Source organism: Apus apus, chromosome 4, assembly GCF_020740795.1.
Source record: "Apus apus isolate bApuApu2 chromosome 4, bApuApu2.pri.cur, whole genome shotgun sequence".
NCBI classification, from domain to species: Eukaryota; Metazoa; Chordata; class Aves; order Apodiformes; family Apodidae; genus Apus; species Apus apus.
In genome coordinates, this window is record NC_067285.1 from 90,266,036 (window position 1) to 90,282,488 (window position 16,453).

Sequence of the window (16,453 nt, forward strand, 5' to 3'; positions counted from 1 at the left end):
CTTTCTGTCAAATAAAAACTTCTGGTAATGACACAGCAACAAGGAGAAACAAAGGTTAATGAGTAGCACAAGTTCAAATGTGCCAAGTATTGGATTGAAAATTTGATCATACAACCTAGTGTAGTTGTAGAACCTAACAAAAGACTTTGAGACATTGTGGAAAATGTTGTGAGGCAGGCAACTTAATTTCAATTGTTTGAACACTTTAACATTTATAATAAACATTGGTTTGTTACAATAAAGGCTATGATAGTCAAAAGCATTGTTAATGAGAAAACATGGGTTACATATTTTTAATGGAGTCTTTTTATTTCTTTATACAATATATTACAGAAGCATCAGTAGGTTATTTGCAGAAGGCATATTTTACAAATTAAAATAAGTTTGAAAGTAAAATTTTGAATTATTTAGCAAATACATTAAAGGAAGTTTAATATGATGAAGCGATGCACTTCAAGAATGGAGCACATAAGTCCTTTTAAAATTCCTTTTTATATGGAAATGCATAGGTAGGTATATGTAAAATTCTGGGTTTGATTGTTCTACCATCCAAATTTCTTACTACACAAAATGTGAATTGTAAAAGCTAGACTCCTTTTTCATTCCCTACTTAGATTGTAGCAACTGTTCTAGTTGTCTGGTTTAGTTTACTTTTTCTGATGATACTCCCGTGTGTATACATTTAATTCCCTTTTGATTTGAAATTAAAAGCAGGAGATAATACACACTTTCTTTCAAAAAATAAAAATAAACAAATGACCCATGAAGTTCTAAGAGGCAGAAAGTGCCTGTCAGTGAAGTATTACTTCACTGTGGTGGCCTGACAGAAACACATTTTGTGAATCTAACAAACAGATAAAAAGAAAGGTCAGGGTTCACAGAGCTAGTTTATTGCAAATGGTTCTCATGGATTTTCTGTTTTCCCTTAGGTTTTCTGGGTTCATTGTTTAAATGGCCTCTTCCACTCATTCATTCTGTTTTGGTTTCCACTAAAAGCCCTCCAGCATGGTAAGTTTTATGAAAAATAAAAGTACAAAGCTTGAAAGGTACAAAATATCTAAATACCTTCTTTTTTCTTAGGAAAGCTTTATAAATATGAACAGTTTCATGTGATTAAATTTCAAGATACCATTTCTAGAACTATAGCAGATGCAGTATATGTACAATGTTTTATTAAAAATCTGATTAAAAGTAGAAGTAATATTATGTACTGCATATACATAAAGGTATATAAATGGGTTTTAAGTGAACTGAAATAAGATGGAGAAAAAGGTGATGCTATTTAATTATATTAATTTTTTATCTAACACACTACCATGGTAAATACCTATAAGATCCTAAATCACTACTGTCCCTTGCATTGTCTCTTACATTTTGTAAACTTTTATTACTGATGTGTGTTCCTACTCTCCTGTTACTCTAGGGGCATACTAACCCACTAATTTACATCTATATGAGAGGCTTGTGACAGAGGAAACTGGGACATCTTGGATAGCACAGTCTTGTCATTCTTCTAGATCAACTGCTGTATATGCACCTGAGTTGCAGAAGGAAGCGAGACAGGAAGGAAAGCTGTGTGAACCCTGCAACTTCTCTGTAAAATTAGTAGTCTGCTCAGTTTCTCTGATGTATCCAGGCAGCCTTCCCTGGCATAGGGGGCAGAAATAATCTTATGGACATTTTGGAGCTGTTGAAACTAGATAGTGAGACAGACACAGTTGGTGTGCCTGAAAGGTTAAGGGGAGAATTTCTTGCAGAGTGCTGGTTTTACACTCAGTGACTTCTGATGGGTAGAAGGAAGTAGGTGGCAGTCTGCTTTCCCTGAAAGGCCACTCACCTCACATTGGATGTGAGTTCAGTGGCAGTGGTTTGCATTGGAGACATTTAGACAGCCTAGGAGGAAAGAGGTCCCAAAATGTCAATGTGTAGTCTTAAAACCACTACCTCAAATCCAAAGCAATATCCCCATTCAAAGTCTTAGCCAATCTGTGCAAGGGATTCATGCATTACATGATGGAGGAGTGTTTCATGAGTGTATGTGGTGATGCAGAATAGAGTTCATGTGTGAATGGCAAAGCTGAGATACTTGCACAAGCACACGCAAGAGCACTGTAGCGCAGGCCTCTTTTATAACAGCCCCTAGGCTTAGAACTGACCTGCTGACATGTGGCCTCTGCAAGTCTGAACAAATTGGTTTCTGTCTTCCTCTGTCATTCCTAGAGAAAGGCCAGGTGAGTAAGAGGAGCAGAACTGGGAGTTGGGGATTGTGTGCATGGTGAGTAGGATAACCAGTACCTGTTGTGAGTCCAGCTGGTGCACAGATTCAGCATGCAGGGGAAATGAGCATAGGATGGAAGCTGCTGTTAATTAAATCTCTGATGGCTGCATGTAAAGAGGAAAGGGAAGTAATGCTGTTTGTTTCCTAAGGAGGAGTTGATGAGTGCCAGAGAGGGAACTTCTGAGACCAGGTCTGTCTCCACCTTCTGTTAGTAAAGAAGAGGTGCAGGAGGATCCCGAGACACGAAAGGAGCAATGGGAAGGATGGGGGATAGTTCAGCTTTGTACATAAGACTACTGGGTCCCAGCACTCTAACTGATGGAAACAGACTTAGCTGCCTGTCTTTTCCCTCTATTTTATCCTCATTATGCTCTTAACTGCTGGGTATATATTGTAAAGCAGTGGCGTGCGTGTTTGAGCAGGTATTTATTAGAATGTTGAAAATCAAACCTTGAAGATAATGAACATTTCTGAGCTCACAGTCTGTGCTTTTCTTAGAGCACATTCTCCTGTCTACCCTTTTCTCTCACTTGTCCACTTCTTTCTTGTCTGTAAGTGGAAAATTTCAAACTGCATATGCTATAGTAGAGTTTACCAAGAGATATGGGATCAGAGAATATGTATGGATCTGTAAGAATTGTTTGTCAGAATTTACTCCATGGGACCTAACCATTGTACAGTACACAAAGCTCGAGTCTTCGCACTCCGTGTACTGTCATGGATATGAAAAGTGACAAGGACTTAAATCTTAACAGAAGCTTCTTCTGATGCAGTTTTGTCAATGTAACAGTAAATTGCAGAAGTCAAATTTAGATGTACAAGTAAATCCACCAACTGTTCTCGCTTTTGTATAATCTTTAAAACAAACCATGGTCTCAGCTTTGTTTTCAGGCTTCCAGAGCTCTCGTAGTTCTTTGTGGTGTGCTAGTCTGTCCAGGGAGAAAGTTAAATCCAGGAAGAGCAACCAGTATCACTACAGCTAAGTAGGCAGCCGTTGTGAGCTCCTCATCTTGGAACGGGAGAAGGCTAGGTTAAGGAAAACTCTTTGCAAGCATTTTTATTCTCGTTTTGTGTGTCTGTGTGAATTTTCACCTGCTTTCTTTTTTACAATATCAACAAATAGCTGCTGCTTTTTTTCTTTTCTTTTTTTTTTCCAGTGATAAACTGGCCTCACAGCTCCTGAAAAGCTTTTAGGAAGAAGCACTCTTCATCCATGACTAAAGTCCATTTCATTTCAGTCATGGGTAAAGGTGATATGAAGGCTGGAAAAACACTCAACACAAATGCAAAAACAATCTTAATTAGCAGACAGACCATTTTTAGGAGCTTGTCACCTTCTTCTGGCTTGCCCAAACAGAGGAGTTTTAAACCCCTCAGGACCCCTCAAAAAAAAAAAAATTGCAAACACCTTTATTCTTCTCTTTCTGCCAACACCTCTTTTTAGAAACATCCTTCCTTACGCTCTCTCAGTATTAGTATTTTTTTTGTCTTGTGCTTTTATGCTTCCTTACTGCATTCACAGTATTTTGATATCTCTTCATATGATGGCAGTAAAAAGCAACATCCCAGTGATTAGAACGTCTATAGCAGAATAAGTGTTCTGGTTTACTTGCAGTATAGGAACATTCTTGAATGCTAAAAGCATTTCTAAACTGAACACCAAAAAACTTAGCAAGCTCAATACTTCTACTTGAAAACAAGGAATTCCCTCTAGATAGCTCTGTTGTCCCATGTCTGCCAAGAACTTTCACAGAACTGGGATCAGAAGAGCCCAAACTTCAGCAATACTTATAAAATAAGTTATGTTAAATAAGCATAAATGCAGTGCTTCAGAATTCTGAATTTAAGAACCATGGTGTATGTTATTTATATGCAAATGCATAAAGGACTAAAAATTATAAAAGTAATAAATTTCTACTGTTCAATATGGGTCAAGGTGAAATCTGTTGTTGATACCCTGTAGGAAGTGCTACCATCTTTTTTTGTACCAAAAATAAGATGTGTGTATATATAAATACATATATATAGTGCTATTATAAATAGATAGGGTGAATATTTAAATGTTTACATGTTTTTATTTTTATCACTATTTCCTTCTCCAGGTACCGTATTCAGCAATGGTAAAACTTCAGATTACCTGCTTCTGGGGAACACTGTATACACTGTAAGTCTTCCTACAGCTATCTGGTGCCCTATCAGCTTACTGACTGTATTGGCTCATCTTTAACTCTTAAATAGATGTAATTTTATTACTATTTATTATTCTCTATATAGAAGACTTGATTCATTGTAGTGCCTTAGAATAAGAAATGGTATCTGAATGACTCTTTGAGAAGCTTTGAAACATGTTTTGCATTCTAATTCCAGTTTTTAAAAAAAAAGTAGTTTAATAAAGATGCAGAAGATACATCTGTCCTTTCCATTAAAGTGTCTATTTTTTAAATAATGGGAATTGTAATTCCCTAATTAGTATGCTCATTAATTTAAGGTAAGTTTCTGCATTGGAGAAATCCCAGGTTATCAGATACGGAATTGGTTTGTGAACTTGTGAAGATACAGTTACATTTTGTCTCTCAATTTATCATTCCATTGAAAGGAATAGAGTCACATGAAACCAAGATTTGTGGGATGCCTCTTTGCCCACAATAAAACTGCCAGAATTACTCATGACCCACACCTAACACTAATCTTCTGTTGTTCTCATATATATTGGTCATCATTGTTCTTTTTTTCTTTTAATCTTTTTTTTTGTCCTAGAATAAATAAAGGAAGCTAAATACATGTTTTTCACTTGCTAGGTATCAATGTTACCCAATAGATGAGGGTTTTCCAAGATCTCTTAGAAGCAAAATTAGACTTGTGTTTACTGTCTTTTGTTTTTCAACATTAAGAGTTTAATTTTTCAACTTCCTGTTGCTTGCAGGTTCAAAAAATAAATCCTTTCATCAAAATAAGGGGGCTGTAATAACACAAATTCACATCAAAATCTTAATCCCTTGGACAACAGGGAAACATCATAACTGAAATAAAACAAAAGTATTCGAGAATACTTTGTAGTCCTTTGAGAATGTAGATACTGTCAACATCTACTACATATGAGAGAACATTTTGAATAGTGTTTTCTGGTCAGCTAACCAGCAAGGTTAAAGAGCGTAAAGGGCTGAGCAACCACAGCCCATTCTGTGGATGACCTGCTGCTGTGTCAGTTAAAATAAAATGTTTGTTCTGCCAGTAGATGTGTGGACTTTAAACTGGTTCTTTCAGGCACATAGAAAAATTGTTCACACAGAATAGACAGAAGTAGTTCGACTGACACAGGTCTGTTCGTATTACAATCTCATTACATATAATCACAGAATGGTAGGTTGGAAGGGACCTCTGGAGACCATCAAGTCCAACCCCCCTGCCAGAGCAGGACCACTACAGAATCATGAGGTTCACCTTCACCCAGCTCTCTAGTCTGTCTAGATCTCACTGGATGGCAGCACAGCCTTCCAGTGTGTCCGCCACCCCTCCCAGTTTTGTATCATCAAGGATCTTGCTGAGGATACACTCTATCCCCTCATGCTGGTCATTGATGAAGATATTGAACAAAACTGGACCCAGTAATGATCCCTGGGACACCACTGGCCACAGGCCTCCAACTTGCTCAGTTCAGCAGAAGTTTATTTTATTAATTGTATGTATGTATGCATGCATGAGTTGCATAACTTCAGTATCCTAGCATCTAAGCCAAGTTTTCTTGGTCATTATTTTGTAGAGCGAGTTAGCACTCTACATGTGTTAAACCAATTAATTCAGCATACTGCTTCAATCACAGCTGAAGTGCTCTCCTGAAGCAGTCTTGAAACTTCATCCTACCCAGGCATTCTGCACTGCACTTTCTTCCAAAAGCCAGGTTTGGCACTATGAGAATTCAAGTTTGAGATTATCCACTTTCCTTCACTTCAGATTGAAAATCTAGGGACGGATGGGGGTTACAATTTATGTATTCCTGCTCTTGCACAGTAATTCAGGGAGGTCAGAAGCACACATGAAGATATGAGAAACTTTAAAAACTGGGGGGAAGGGGAATTTTTTTATTATTTAAAAAAAAATCTGTATGTGCACTGACAGGTGTCAGTCACTGTCTTGAAATGTCAAAATCATAAGGCTAAGATACTTTTCCCACTGCTTTTAATCTCTTTTTTTAGAAATTATGCATTCATCACTCATGCAAAAGTCAGTAGCAGAGGGATTCGGAAATTAATACTATTTCTTTGGATCCACAAAGAAAGTCAAGAACAGGGACTGATCCGTATCATATCCTGCGATTATTTATTCAAACTTGAATTTGAAATAAGAGTAGAGCACTGTGAAAATACTTGTATGACCATTCTTGAGAGGTCATTTTTTAAAAAGCTCAGTGCTTTATACAGAGCACCAGTTTGATTCCATGCTTACTGGGTAGGATTCAGTGAGCTATTTTTAGTTTGGCTGAAGAGGAGCAAATAAAGCCCAAATTTCTGAGGAAGCTGCTGGTAACTTTGTTAGGGGAATCGCTTAAGCAAGGAGGATACATAGTGTCTATCTTCTTTTAGGCACCTGGGTGTTTGTTTTGTGTACAAGGTGTGTCTGTGCAATAAGAATTCTTTGTCTGATCCTAAAGAAGAATATTTTCTTTTTGTACAACTGACTCAAAAGTAGCAAGAAAGTGTACCAGATGAGAGGGGGTTTTGTTCACTGGAATCCTTTTTTTTTATTATTCATCCAAATATAGCACCAGCACTGGATAGAATTAAGTAAGTTCTAACATTCATCATGGTCCTTAATTTTCTTCTAATTAGATTTTACACATGTTTTAGATAATGGAATTGTGGTGCTGTGATTTATTTATTATTTTTGTCTGTAATAATGCAGTAATTTAAATAGAAGATTCTGGAATTAAAAGCATAAACTTAAGAGTGAAAGCTTTCTTGCATGATTCATGTCCTTCTGTGGATAACAGACATAGCGAAAGACTTGTTAAATATATTTAACCAGTTATTTTCAACTTCTGATTGAAGTACATTTCTTGTCAGTTTCTAAGGCTCCTCGAAGTTTGACCACAGACAAACTCACTTAGGTCATTGCTGCCAAACTGGCCAAGAAACTAGATTTTAAACTATAGCTGATACACTTGGAGCTTGGTCTTTCTAACTCAGTTTTTCAGCCTCATGTTCTTCAGATTGCACGTAAGGCAAAACTTGTGGTACATTTACATGAGTTACAAAATATACTGCTGACAAAAAAAGAAAACTTGTTCATGTGAATTTCAAAGGAAGGACATAAACATTTTCCTGTAATAACTAGCCTTTGCTGTGGGATTATAAGCTGTACACTGCTCATCACTAAACTGAAATGGAGCATGTCCTACAGGACAATTGCATGACATTTTCAGAGTCTGATCCATAAAAAGTTAAGAAAAGACTGAAGATGAAAGAATGAAAATATCAGACATATTTAACATGTCATTTTGTATGTAGAACATAGGTTTTAGGCTGGCAACATTTAGCTCTTTGGTTTTTCAGGGTTTGGCAAAGGTAATTAATTTACTAATGAACTGCCAAAGAAGTGAACAATTTGTTGGTTTTTTTTAATTTAGATTAATGTAAGTTATGTAATCTTGAGCAATTGCAAGTTTTCAGCCTCGCATCTAGACCTAAATACCTCTCTGCAGAAAGCAGTAGTCGTGCTTTCCATAACTAGAGGGTCTTGCCATCTCTACTGAAGTGGATTACACTTGAGCCTTCCTGTGTAACCAAAATACAGTTGATAAAGAAGCTAATGACTCTGTAAAAAACAGACTTGCAGAGTTCTAGAAGGGAAGGGAAATGTTTAAGATTTCTAATACAAAATAAGAGTTTTCTAAATCAAATGAGTGGAGATTATTAGTGGAAGCTAATAAATATTACTAGATCATTACTAAGGTGTATCTTTAAATCTTCTAATGGCTTTTTACTATGGTTGTTTCAAATGGACACTTAAACTTCAGATCTAAGCACAAACACTTACAAAAGAAGAAGAAAAATAAAGTTAGCTGTGATCTAAATGAAATCCATTTTCAGGCAGCTGAGAGTCCTACCTTTTTTGGGACTAGATTCTGTTAAAGCAGAAGCACTGTTCTGTAGCTTCTGCAGGTCCACAGAAATTCTTGCTATTTGCTTCATGAATTTTGGTTTGGATCATGTTACGCAGGTAGGTGCATTGACACACACAGGACTTTGCTGTAATTTATTAAGTAAATCACATTTAAATTTACAAAATTGATTATCCTTTCCCTTCTTTTATTTGTGCACGTAAACATGAAGTAAGAAAATTATTAAATTTTTTCATCTGTTCTCCTGAAAGTTTACCCAAACTAATAAATTCTGTTTGTTAACAGAATATTATATTAAATAAGAATCCTCTCTCTCTCTCTCTCTCTCTTCCTTTCATTAAAGTTTGTGGTTCTGACTGTGTGTTTGAAGGCTGGATTAGAGACCTCGTATTGGACTTTGGTAAGCAAATGTCTTTACCATATTCTCAAATGTTCTATAAAATATGGATGAATAATTGAATATTTTTTTCTTATTTGTTATATTATGCCCTTACAGTTTGTCAGCTCTCCCCACAGTATCAAACTAAGCCGTGGCTTCTGTGTGGAAAAACAGAATATCCAGATACAAAAAATAACTTTAAATATTGAAAAGGAGGATGTTGGGATAAGGCTTAAAGTTATCCTTAAACTAGAAATATCACATTACTCTGATCTGATTATAATTGAGCTTAAATTGGCTTAAAATGCAGGAATATTGCTGCTGAAAGTCTTGCCTTGCTGTAAGAAATAGATAACTGAAGTAGCAGAGTTAAATTAATGCAAGGCATGGAAAATTCATCATACATACTAGAATCTCATTGTAAATACAATGTAGCAAAGATCTTTTTTGATGCCATAATATGTCTGTGATAATTGTTGTTCTTTTGGTTTTTTTTAACAGTTCAGCCATATAGCTATCTGGGGCAGCATAGCACTTTGGGTAGTGTTTTTTGGAATCTACTCTTCTTTGTGGCCAGTCATTCCTATGGCACCTGATATGTCAGGAGAGGTAAAGTATATTTTAAGTAATACCTGAATGTGTGCAGAGAATATTCTTTCAATCTTTATTAGGGGCCTAATCTTTATTGGATCCTTCTGCTAACTAGAGGTGCATAAGAGGGTTGTTTCTTTTATACCTTCAGCGTGGTAGCCTTGTTTACATAAAATAGAATTCATTTTTACCCTTGTGAAAATGGAGTTCAGCTAACAGGCTGTGAAGTCTAGTGAGGAAGAATAAACAGGTAAGCTGCTTTGTAGTTCTTTAGTGAGTTTTAATTTTCTTTAAGGAGAAGTCTTGCCTAATTCAGAACTCAGAATTACAGTGCCTATTTGGCTGGAGATTATTCGTATAACAAGGTAGCACAAGTAGTGCATTGCTTAAGGCTATTTTTTCATCTTCAGTTTTGCAGATTTGCTAAGGATTTGAAACTGTAAAATGACTCAAACTGAGGTGCCATAACATTGCATGAGCAGCTCCTTTTCATGCACACTTCTCCTCTTCTGTTAATGTGCTGCTTGGAATGCATTATTGTACTGTATCTTTAACCTTTTGACAATAATTACTGGTTTCTTTTTCATCTATTATCCCATTTGTCTAAATTTGCTCTGAATATTGCAAATAAGACTGAATCCATAAAAGATGCTTAATTGCTGCCTTTGCTGATCTAATTGGGACTTCAGTCACAAATTCTCAAAACCATTCAGTTCCAGCAATATCTGAAGTTTAGTATTCATTTCCCAGACACTAATGTCCGAGTCTCAGTGGGAATCAGAGACTGGGAATACCTGCTTGTTTCAGCAGGATACTCTTCTAATGGTTCTCAAACCATATCAACACAAGTACAGGAGTGTGAGTGCCTTTAACTCCACCTCTGTGATATAATTCAGAAATTTAAAAATCCATGCAGGATGTGGGAAATTTAAGTACATGTCTTTTCTTGACTTGGAGGTAATTCAGACCCACAAATCTCACCTCCTACATAACCACTTATGGGGAAATTAGTATATAGGCATTTATATAGCTACTACATTTTAATGGAAAGCATCAGGAATTAACTTAAGTACTTGAGTTCCTAAGAAAAGTTAAATTATGTTATTTCTTTCTGGCTTTTGTCTCTATTATAACCTCTTACCCATGTATATTTGTAGTTTTTATACATAACTATGTTGCCTCCACTAATCAAAATTAATTATGGATATTATTCTGAATTAAAGTAATTGAAGTATTTTACTTAGTAAGGTCTCTGGAGGTATTGTGAGCAAAAGATGCTTTTAAAGGGAATGTTTCTATGAAATTGGACAAAGAGTTGTTTGTAAAGAGTTGTAACTGTCAACATAACTAAATGATCTTGGGGTCTGAATTCAACAAGACACTGAAGTAGTCTGACTTATGAACCCAAATAGATGTATTTATTGTGATAAAACTGCATCTGTACTTGAAATGGGTATTTTGTTGGTATGTTTGCTTATGTGTGTATGCGTATCTAGTAGCTTTGTATGTGTGTATGTGCAGGCAGTTGTTTGGGAATATTCATGGTTGGAAAGGACTTCTGAGATCACAGAGTCCAACTGAAAAAAAAAACAAAAACAAAAACCACAAACCACAAAACTCCACAAGACAAAAAGGAAATTCTTCCTAATATCCAATCTAAAACTCCCCTGCTGCAATTTCAGACCATTTCCTCTGGTCCTGTCATTATTTACTTGGGAGAAGAGGCCAACACCCACGTCCCTACAACCTCCTTTCAGGGCAATGAGGTCTCCCCTCAGCCTCCTCCAAACTAAACATCCCTGGTTCCCTTAGCTGCTCCTCGTATGACTTGTTCTCTAGACCCTTCACCAGCTTCTCTGAACCGCAACTGTTGTTGGGTGAAGTTGGTTTTGTTTTCTTTCTAAGAATATAGTTACAAGTCAGTAACTTCAGAATAAATCCTCTTAAACATCTCACAGAACATAAGAGCTTATTTTAAAAGCTCTGGTCTAGCTTTTTGAGCTATGTTCTGTGTGGCTAAAAGTCCTGTCAGCAAATACTGCAGCTCAGATTGCAAGCAGGAGTTCTGTCTACTCTCCTGGAAGCCCCCTCCCTGACCGGGTGGTCTCTGGCAGGCCAGAATTCACTGGGTTTCTCTGAAGCAAGTCCAGGCCTTCTATATGTATTCGAACTAAGAGATTTACAAATTTAGCTGTGGAAAAGATTGTGGTATGACAGAAACAAATCCATATGGACATCTCTGCTTGCCTGTGCAAATACTGCTTGTCCAATTTCTTAAAATATGCAAGTGAGACTTGAAGACTTCATCCAGGTACATTTGGAAGAAAATAAATGATCAAGACAAAAGCTGACCTCTACTTCTGTAGCTTTTTGTCTGTTTTGCCATGGCTTAATCTGATACATTATGCTGAAGGGGAGTTTTGTGTGTTTGGGGTTTTGATGTTTTTTGTTTTGTTTTTTTCAAATGTTTTTTTTCATTAAAAATGACACTGTTTGAATAAACTGTAGATTTATAAGGAGATTTATAAACTATAATCCTTACGAAGTTTAAATGTACTCCCGTTCAGATCATAACAAAAATTCTACCTTTAGTCTGTTTGTAGTCTTAGTATTATTCTTGATATGATATTCATCCAGCCATTCATCCCCAACTAGATGATGATTTCTTTCTCCTACAAGCATCTTTTTTATTACTTTTAGACTGAAAAGAACCTACTGAAACTCTCTAATAAGGATTCACCCTAACTCCATATAAATGTCATGAAAATAATAAGATTCTTGTTGCTTATTGCTGATTCTATTCCAATAAAATAAAATAATCTCTTGGAAGGGGAGAGAAAAAACTGATGGAAAAATCATTGTTTTGATGCAGAGGAGAGGCTTCATATAAGTATTTTGAAACTCATGTTTTTTCATCTATTTCTAAAAAATACATGTACATCTCCCTAGAGAAACCAAAGACCGCTTTGATCCAAAATGCTCTGTTGACACATAATGCTGAGACAGTTCTGGCATTAAGACTCTTGCGTTCTGGTCTTTCAGGATTGCTACTCCCATGCTGGACCAACGCATGCCAACTGGACCGTACTGTTCCTCACAGTGGGGGTACTAGATAGCTCTCCGTGTTATAGGACTCCTAAGTCCTATAAATAGTGGTAACTAGGTTGCCAAATAGATCATGTTTTATCCATGTTATCCAGAGCTTAGAGTAATTAGAATTGATAAAAGAGGAGTCAGAGCATGTTGGTCTCTGGTTTTAGGTGTCAGGAGAAGACTGTCAAGTCATTTTGTTCTTCCCAGGGATCCAGTACCTTACAGGGACATAAACGCAGTGATGAGAAAGCCAACCTAAATATCCAAGCCTATATAGAAGATGGGATTTTTTTCTGGATGAGAAAAGACATTTTTGTCTGAGACATACCAGAGAGAAGTAGAGTCTGAAACAAATGCTCTGCTTCCCTGGAGAGATACAAACTTTAGTTTAATCTAATTGAGTGTCTCATTCCTTTTCCCAGTTCTGTGTGCCCAGTGCACATTTTGAATGCATTTTCATTTACTCATCTGAGCTTCATCATTGTTTGATTACAGAGTATTTGGGCTTTGCTTCCCATATGGAAATGTATTTCTCCAAGCCTCCAGGAGATGTATGTTACTTCCTTCTGTTGCTACTCGAAAAGGGGTATGGTGAGAGTCAAACCATCCCAAGACAGCAAACTCCTTTCCGTTAGACTTCCCAATGGAGGCAGGAAGAAGGCCTGTGTGAAAGGACTTGTCCCATACAGATCTGGAACATTAGCTCAGACAATCCTTAAGAGAAAAGAGAGAGCCTTTGTCTTCTACCACATCTCCTTTTTTTCATGCAAATGAGCATGCAGTTGGAATAGTACAGATCAAAAATTAGATTTATCAATTTCAAGTGAATAAATGGATCTCTCTGAAATAAGTAAGCATATTTTAATAATTTATCTGAAGCCATGTGGTAATTCTGGGTAATGGTGTGGTAGCCGATAAAATGAATTATGTGAATGGCCATTTACTTCTTTGCATATAATTAGGCAATTCAGTTTAATTTGACATTTTCCCAAACTGTGATACATAAGTCACTTTAAGGTAGTGCACCAGAATAGTTGAAAGGTGACTTCTGGCTCACACAAGCAGAGGTATCCCAGTGCAAGTGTCCTCCTGATATCAATAACTAGTAGTTATATAGCTGACATCTGTTAGAAATTGATAACAGACATTCAGGTGACAGTAGCTGAAAGATGTTTCTCAAGGAAAATGCTGACAAAACCTTAGAACATTCAACATTCAAACAAGAAACCAGATAATTTTGTCAATCTTAAAACAGGTCCTATTCCAGTTTAAAACAAAACAAAACACACAAAAAAAAAACAACCCACCTCATTTGTTTTCACTGAAGGATGATGTTCAGGTTAAAACTCAGTCCACCATTGTCTTTCTGCATACACAGCCTTGAGGGAAAAATTTACCCAAAATGTGAGTGAAGCAATGGGATTTATTAAGGAGAAGAAAATTTAAAAATAGGCTGTAAAATTGAAGGAGGAGATAAGAGACAAAAGGAGTGATAACCTAAGTAGCTAATTATATAGCATCCATTGCTAGCTCAGGTACTGTGGCAGATCAGCTTTAAGATATGTCTCTTTTAATAGTCTGAAATGAGACTTCTGTATTTTAGCACTGAAATTATCAAGCTGAAATTATTAATTTAGCTCATGTTATTTTTCTTTGCACTATAGACTCATTCATTTTAAAATTTCTCTTCTTGATTTTAGTTTAAGAATAAGGGGCTATATTTTTCTGGTATTAAGCACAGATCCTAAAATACTAGGAATTCAAGTTTTGTCTGCTTATAGCGAAATGTTAAACTACATTTGTCACCAGGAAGATCTTGGTAGTAATAGAGAAACATATTAGAGGATACTTGATACACAGTGAATGAGAGAGAAATAAGGAAAACATTTCAGAAGTTTTAAGTGATTTTTATAATAATTTCCAGTCTATAGTTTTGTGGACTGTTACATAGTCCATATTACAGTAAAAAGTTTATCTGCAGTAGTAGTAAACCTTTCCTACATTTGTTTTCTGTCAGTGGTGCCAAGAGTAGAAGCACTTGAACAACCAATTTTACAGGTTATTTTCTTAATATTTTACCTTTGAAGCTTGTGCTTTTAAATATGGATGCACAAGACATTGAAAAGGAGGAAAAAAAAAAGACTTCTGCATAGGCATTTTCTGGTTAGATTTAACACCAATATGGAGAAGTGGGTCATACCATAGGACATCTGTTTTGACCCATTACATGAAACAAGCTCCATTTAATTTAGAAAAAAAGTATCAGTAAAGACTAGAAGAACGTTTTAATGCAGACCTCAGTAAATCAACTGCATAGATCCCTTTCTGTGCTACACTGATATAACTGAAGTTGGTAGTTTTCTTTTGTCTGTAACATTAACAAAGAAAGTTGAGTATACAATATAATATGCATATTATACAATATGTACAATACAATATAATACAATATACAAGCAAATCTACAGTTAGTTAAAACCACATGTAGTTTGCATAAATATCTGAAAGCAAATACCGAATTTCCTAGTATTTGGTGCTTAATTTGTAGATCTTTTTGTTTGTTTGAGAATCTTCAATACCCAGAAAACTGTTCCATGATGTTGAACAAAATGCATTTTAAATCCAGTGAATTACCAGGATGTTTCCTGTGTAGTCTATGTTTTGTCATATTGTGAAATAAATAAATGATGCTGTGAATCAATTTTTATATGTTTTTATATCTACATAGTCCTTTTGCAATAATTGCATTAAGTAATGTATTTTTTCTAACTTACATTGTGTAATAAAAGTAGCTGACGTTCATGTGCCTATAGACTATAAAGCTACTAGAACCTTCTCATTAGTGGTTCCATCCTTGCAATTCAAAACCCTAGTTTTATTTTAAATGCCACTTTAAAATATTTTAAAATATTTACTTTTAAAATTATAAATTTGATAAACTTGAGATGGTACAGTTATCTCTTTCTTGAACAAACATGGTTGTCATTTGAATTGAAAATCTTTCACTGGAGAGAGAGGAAAAAATAAACCATATGATTTCACAGTAGTACAACTCTTGACTCTTGGGTTTGTTGCAGTTGTGTGCTCTAAGTTGTTAGGTGTTTTTTTTATTCACCTATTGAATTGATAAATTAGCTTAAAATTGTAACACTTGCAGGAATAAGAAGTGGGACATTGAGATTAAAAGCAAAGTTAAAGTATCTGCAGAGGTTTTTAATTGTGGTGCTGCAGATCATGCACTGTAAAGTTCTCCAGAGCACCATCTGTTTCTGCTCTGTCAGACCCAGGGGATCTAGGAAACTACTGACAGAAATTAAATTTTAGGAACAAGCATGTAATTTACAGAATTTTAGATCACTTGATTTGGGTTTGCAGAATATTTGGGGAAAAAAAATAATATTCCTTTTTGGGTGATTTAGCTGCAGAGTGTAGAAAAGACTTATTAGAATATACTGTGTTAACAGTATTGGTTTCTTAAATATTACTTCTCTCTGCATTATTTCATGTAACCTGCTCATAGGCAATTGTGCTTGTTAAAGTATCAAGTATACATCCTTTAATCCTCCTACTAATTATTTTTTTTATGAACACTCTCACCAAAAAAAAAAAAAAACAACAAACAAACAAAAAAAAAAAACAACCCACACAAACACAGAACCACACCAGCTTTTTGAAAACGTAGCTGTCCAGATACTTCAGGCTCTAACAAACAGGTCTTCTCTGGGGAGATATTTGTCTAAAGTCTGATCTGAGGGGAAATCTATGGAGAGCAAAGCCAGCATTCAGGCTTGTATACTACCATAGAGTGGCTGTGGTTGAAAGGAACTTCTGGAAGTCATCTGGTCCAACCTCCTGGACACCTAGAGCAAGTTGCCCAGGGCCATGTCCTGATAGCTTTTTAATATCATCAAGGATGGAGATTCCACAGCCTCTCTTGGGCAACCTGTGTTTGTGTTCAGTTAGCCTCACAGAAAAAAAAAAAAAACAAACTATCCTG

At 35.9% G+C, this 16,453-nt stretch overlaps 1 protein-coding gene across 3 annotated transcripts in view; it reads left to right on the forward strand.

Moving 5' to 3' along the window:
• ATP8A1 (ATPase phospholipid transporting 8A1) overlaps nucleotides 1-16,453 on the forward strand; it is a 118,225-nt gene that overhangs the window by 84,391 nt on the left and 17,381 nt on the right. For all 3 annotated transcript variants that reach the window (XM_051617432.1, XM_051617430.1, XM_051617431.1), the window contains 4 exons: nucleotides 930-1,008; nucleotides 4,381-4,442; nucleotides 8,740-8,796; nucleotides 9,277-9,384. In XM_051617432.1, coding sequence (XP_051473392.1) covers nucleotides 930-1,008; nucleotides 4,381-4,442; nucleotides 8,740-8,796; nucleotides 9,277-9,384 — 306 coding nt within the window. The remainder of the gene's footprint in view (nucleotides 1-929; nucleotides 1,009-4,380; nucleotides 4,443-8,739; nucleotides 8,797-9,276; nucleotides 9,385-16,453) is intronic.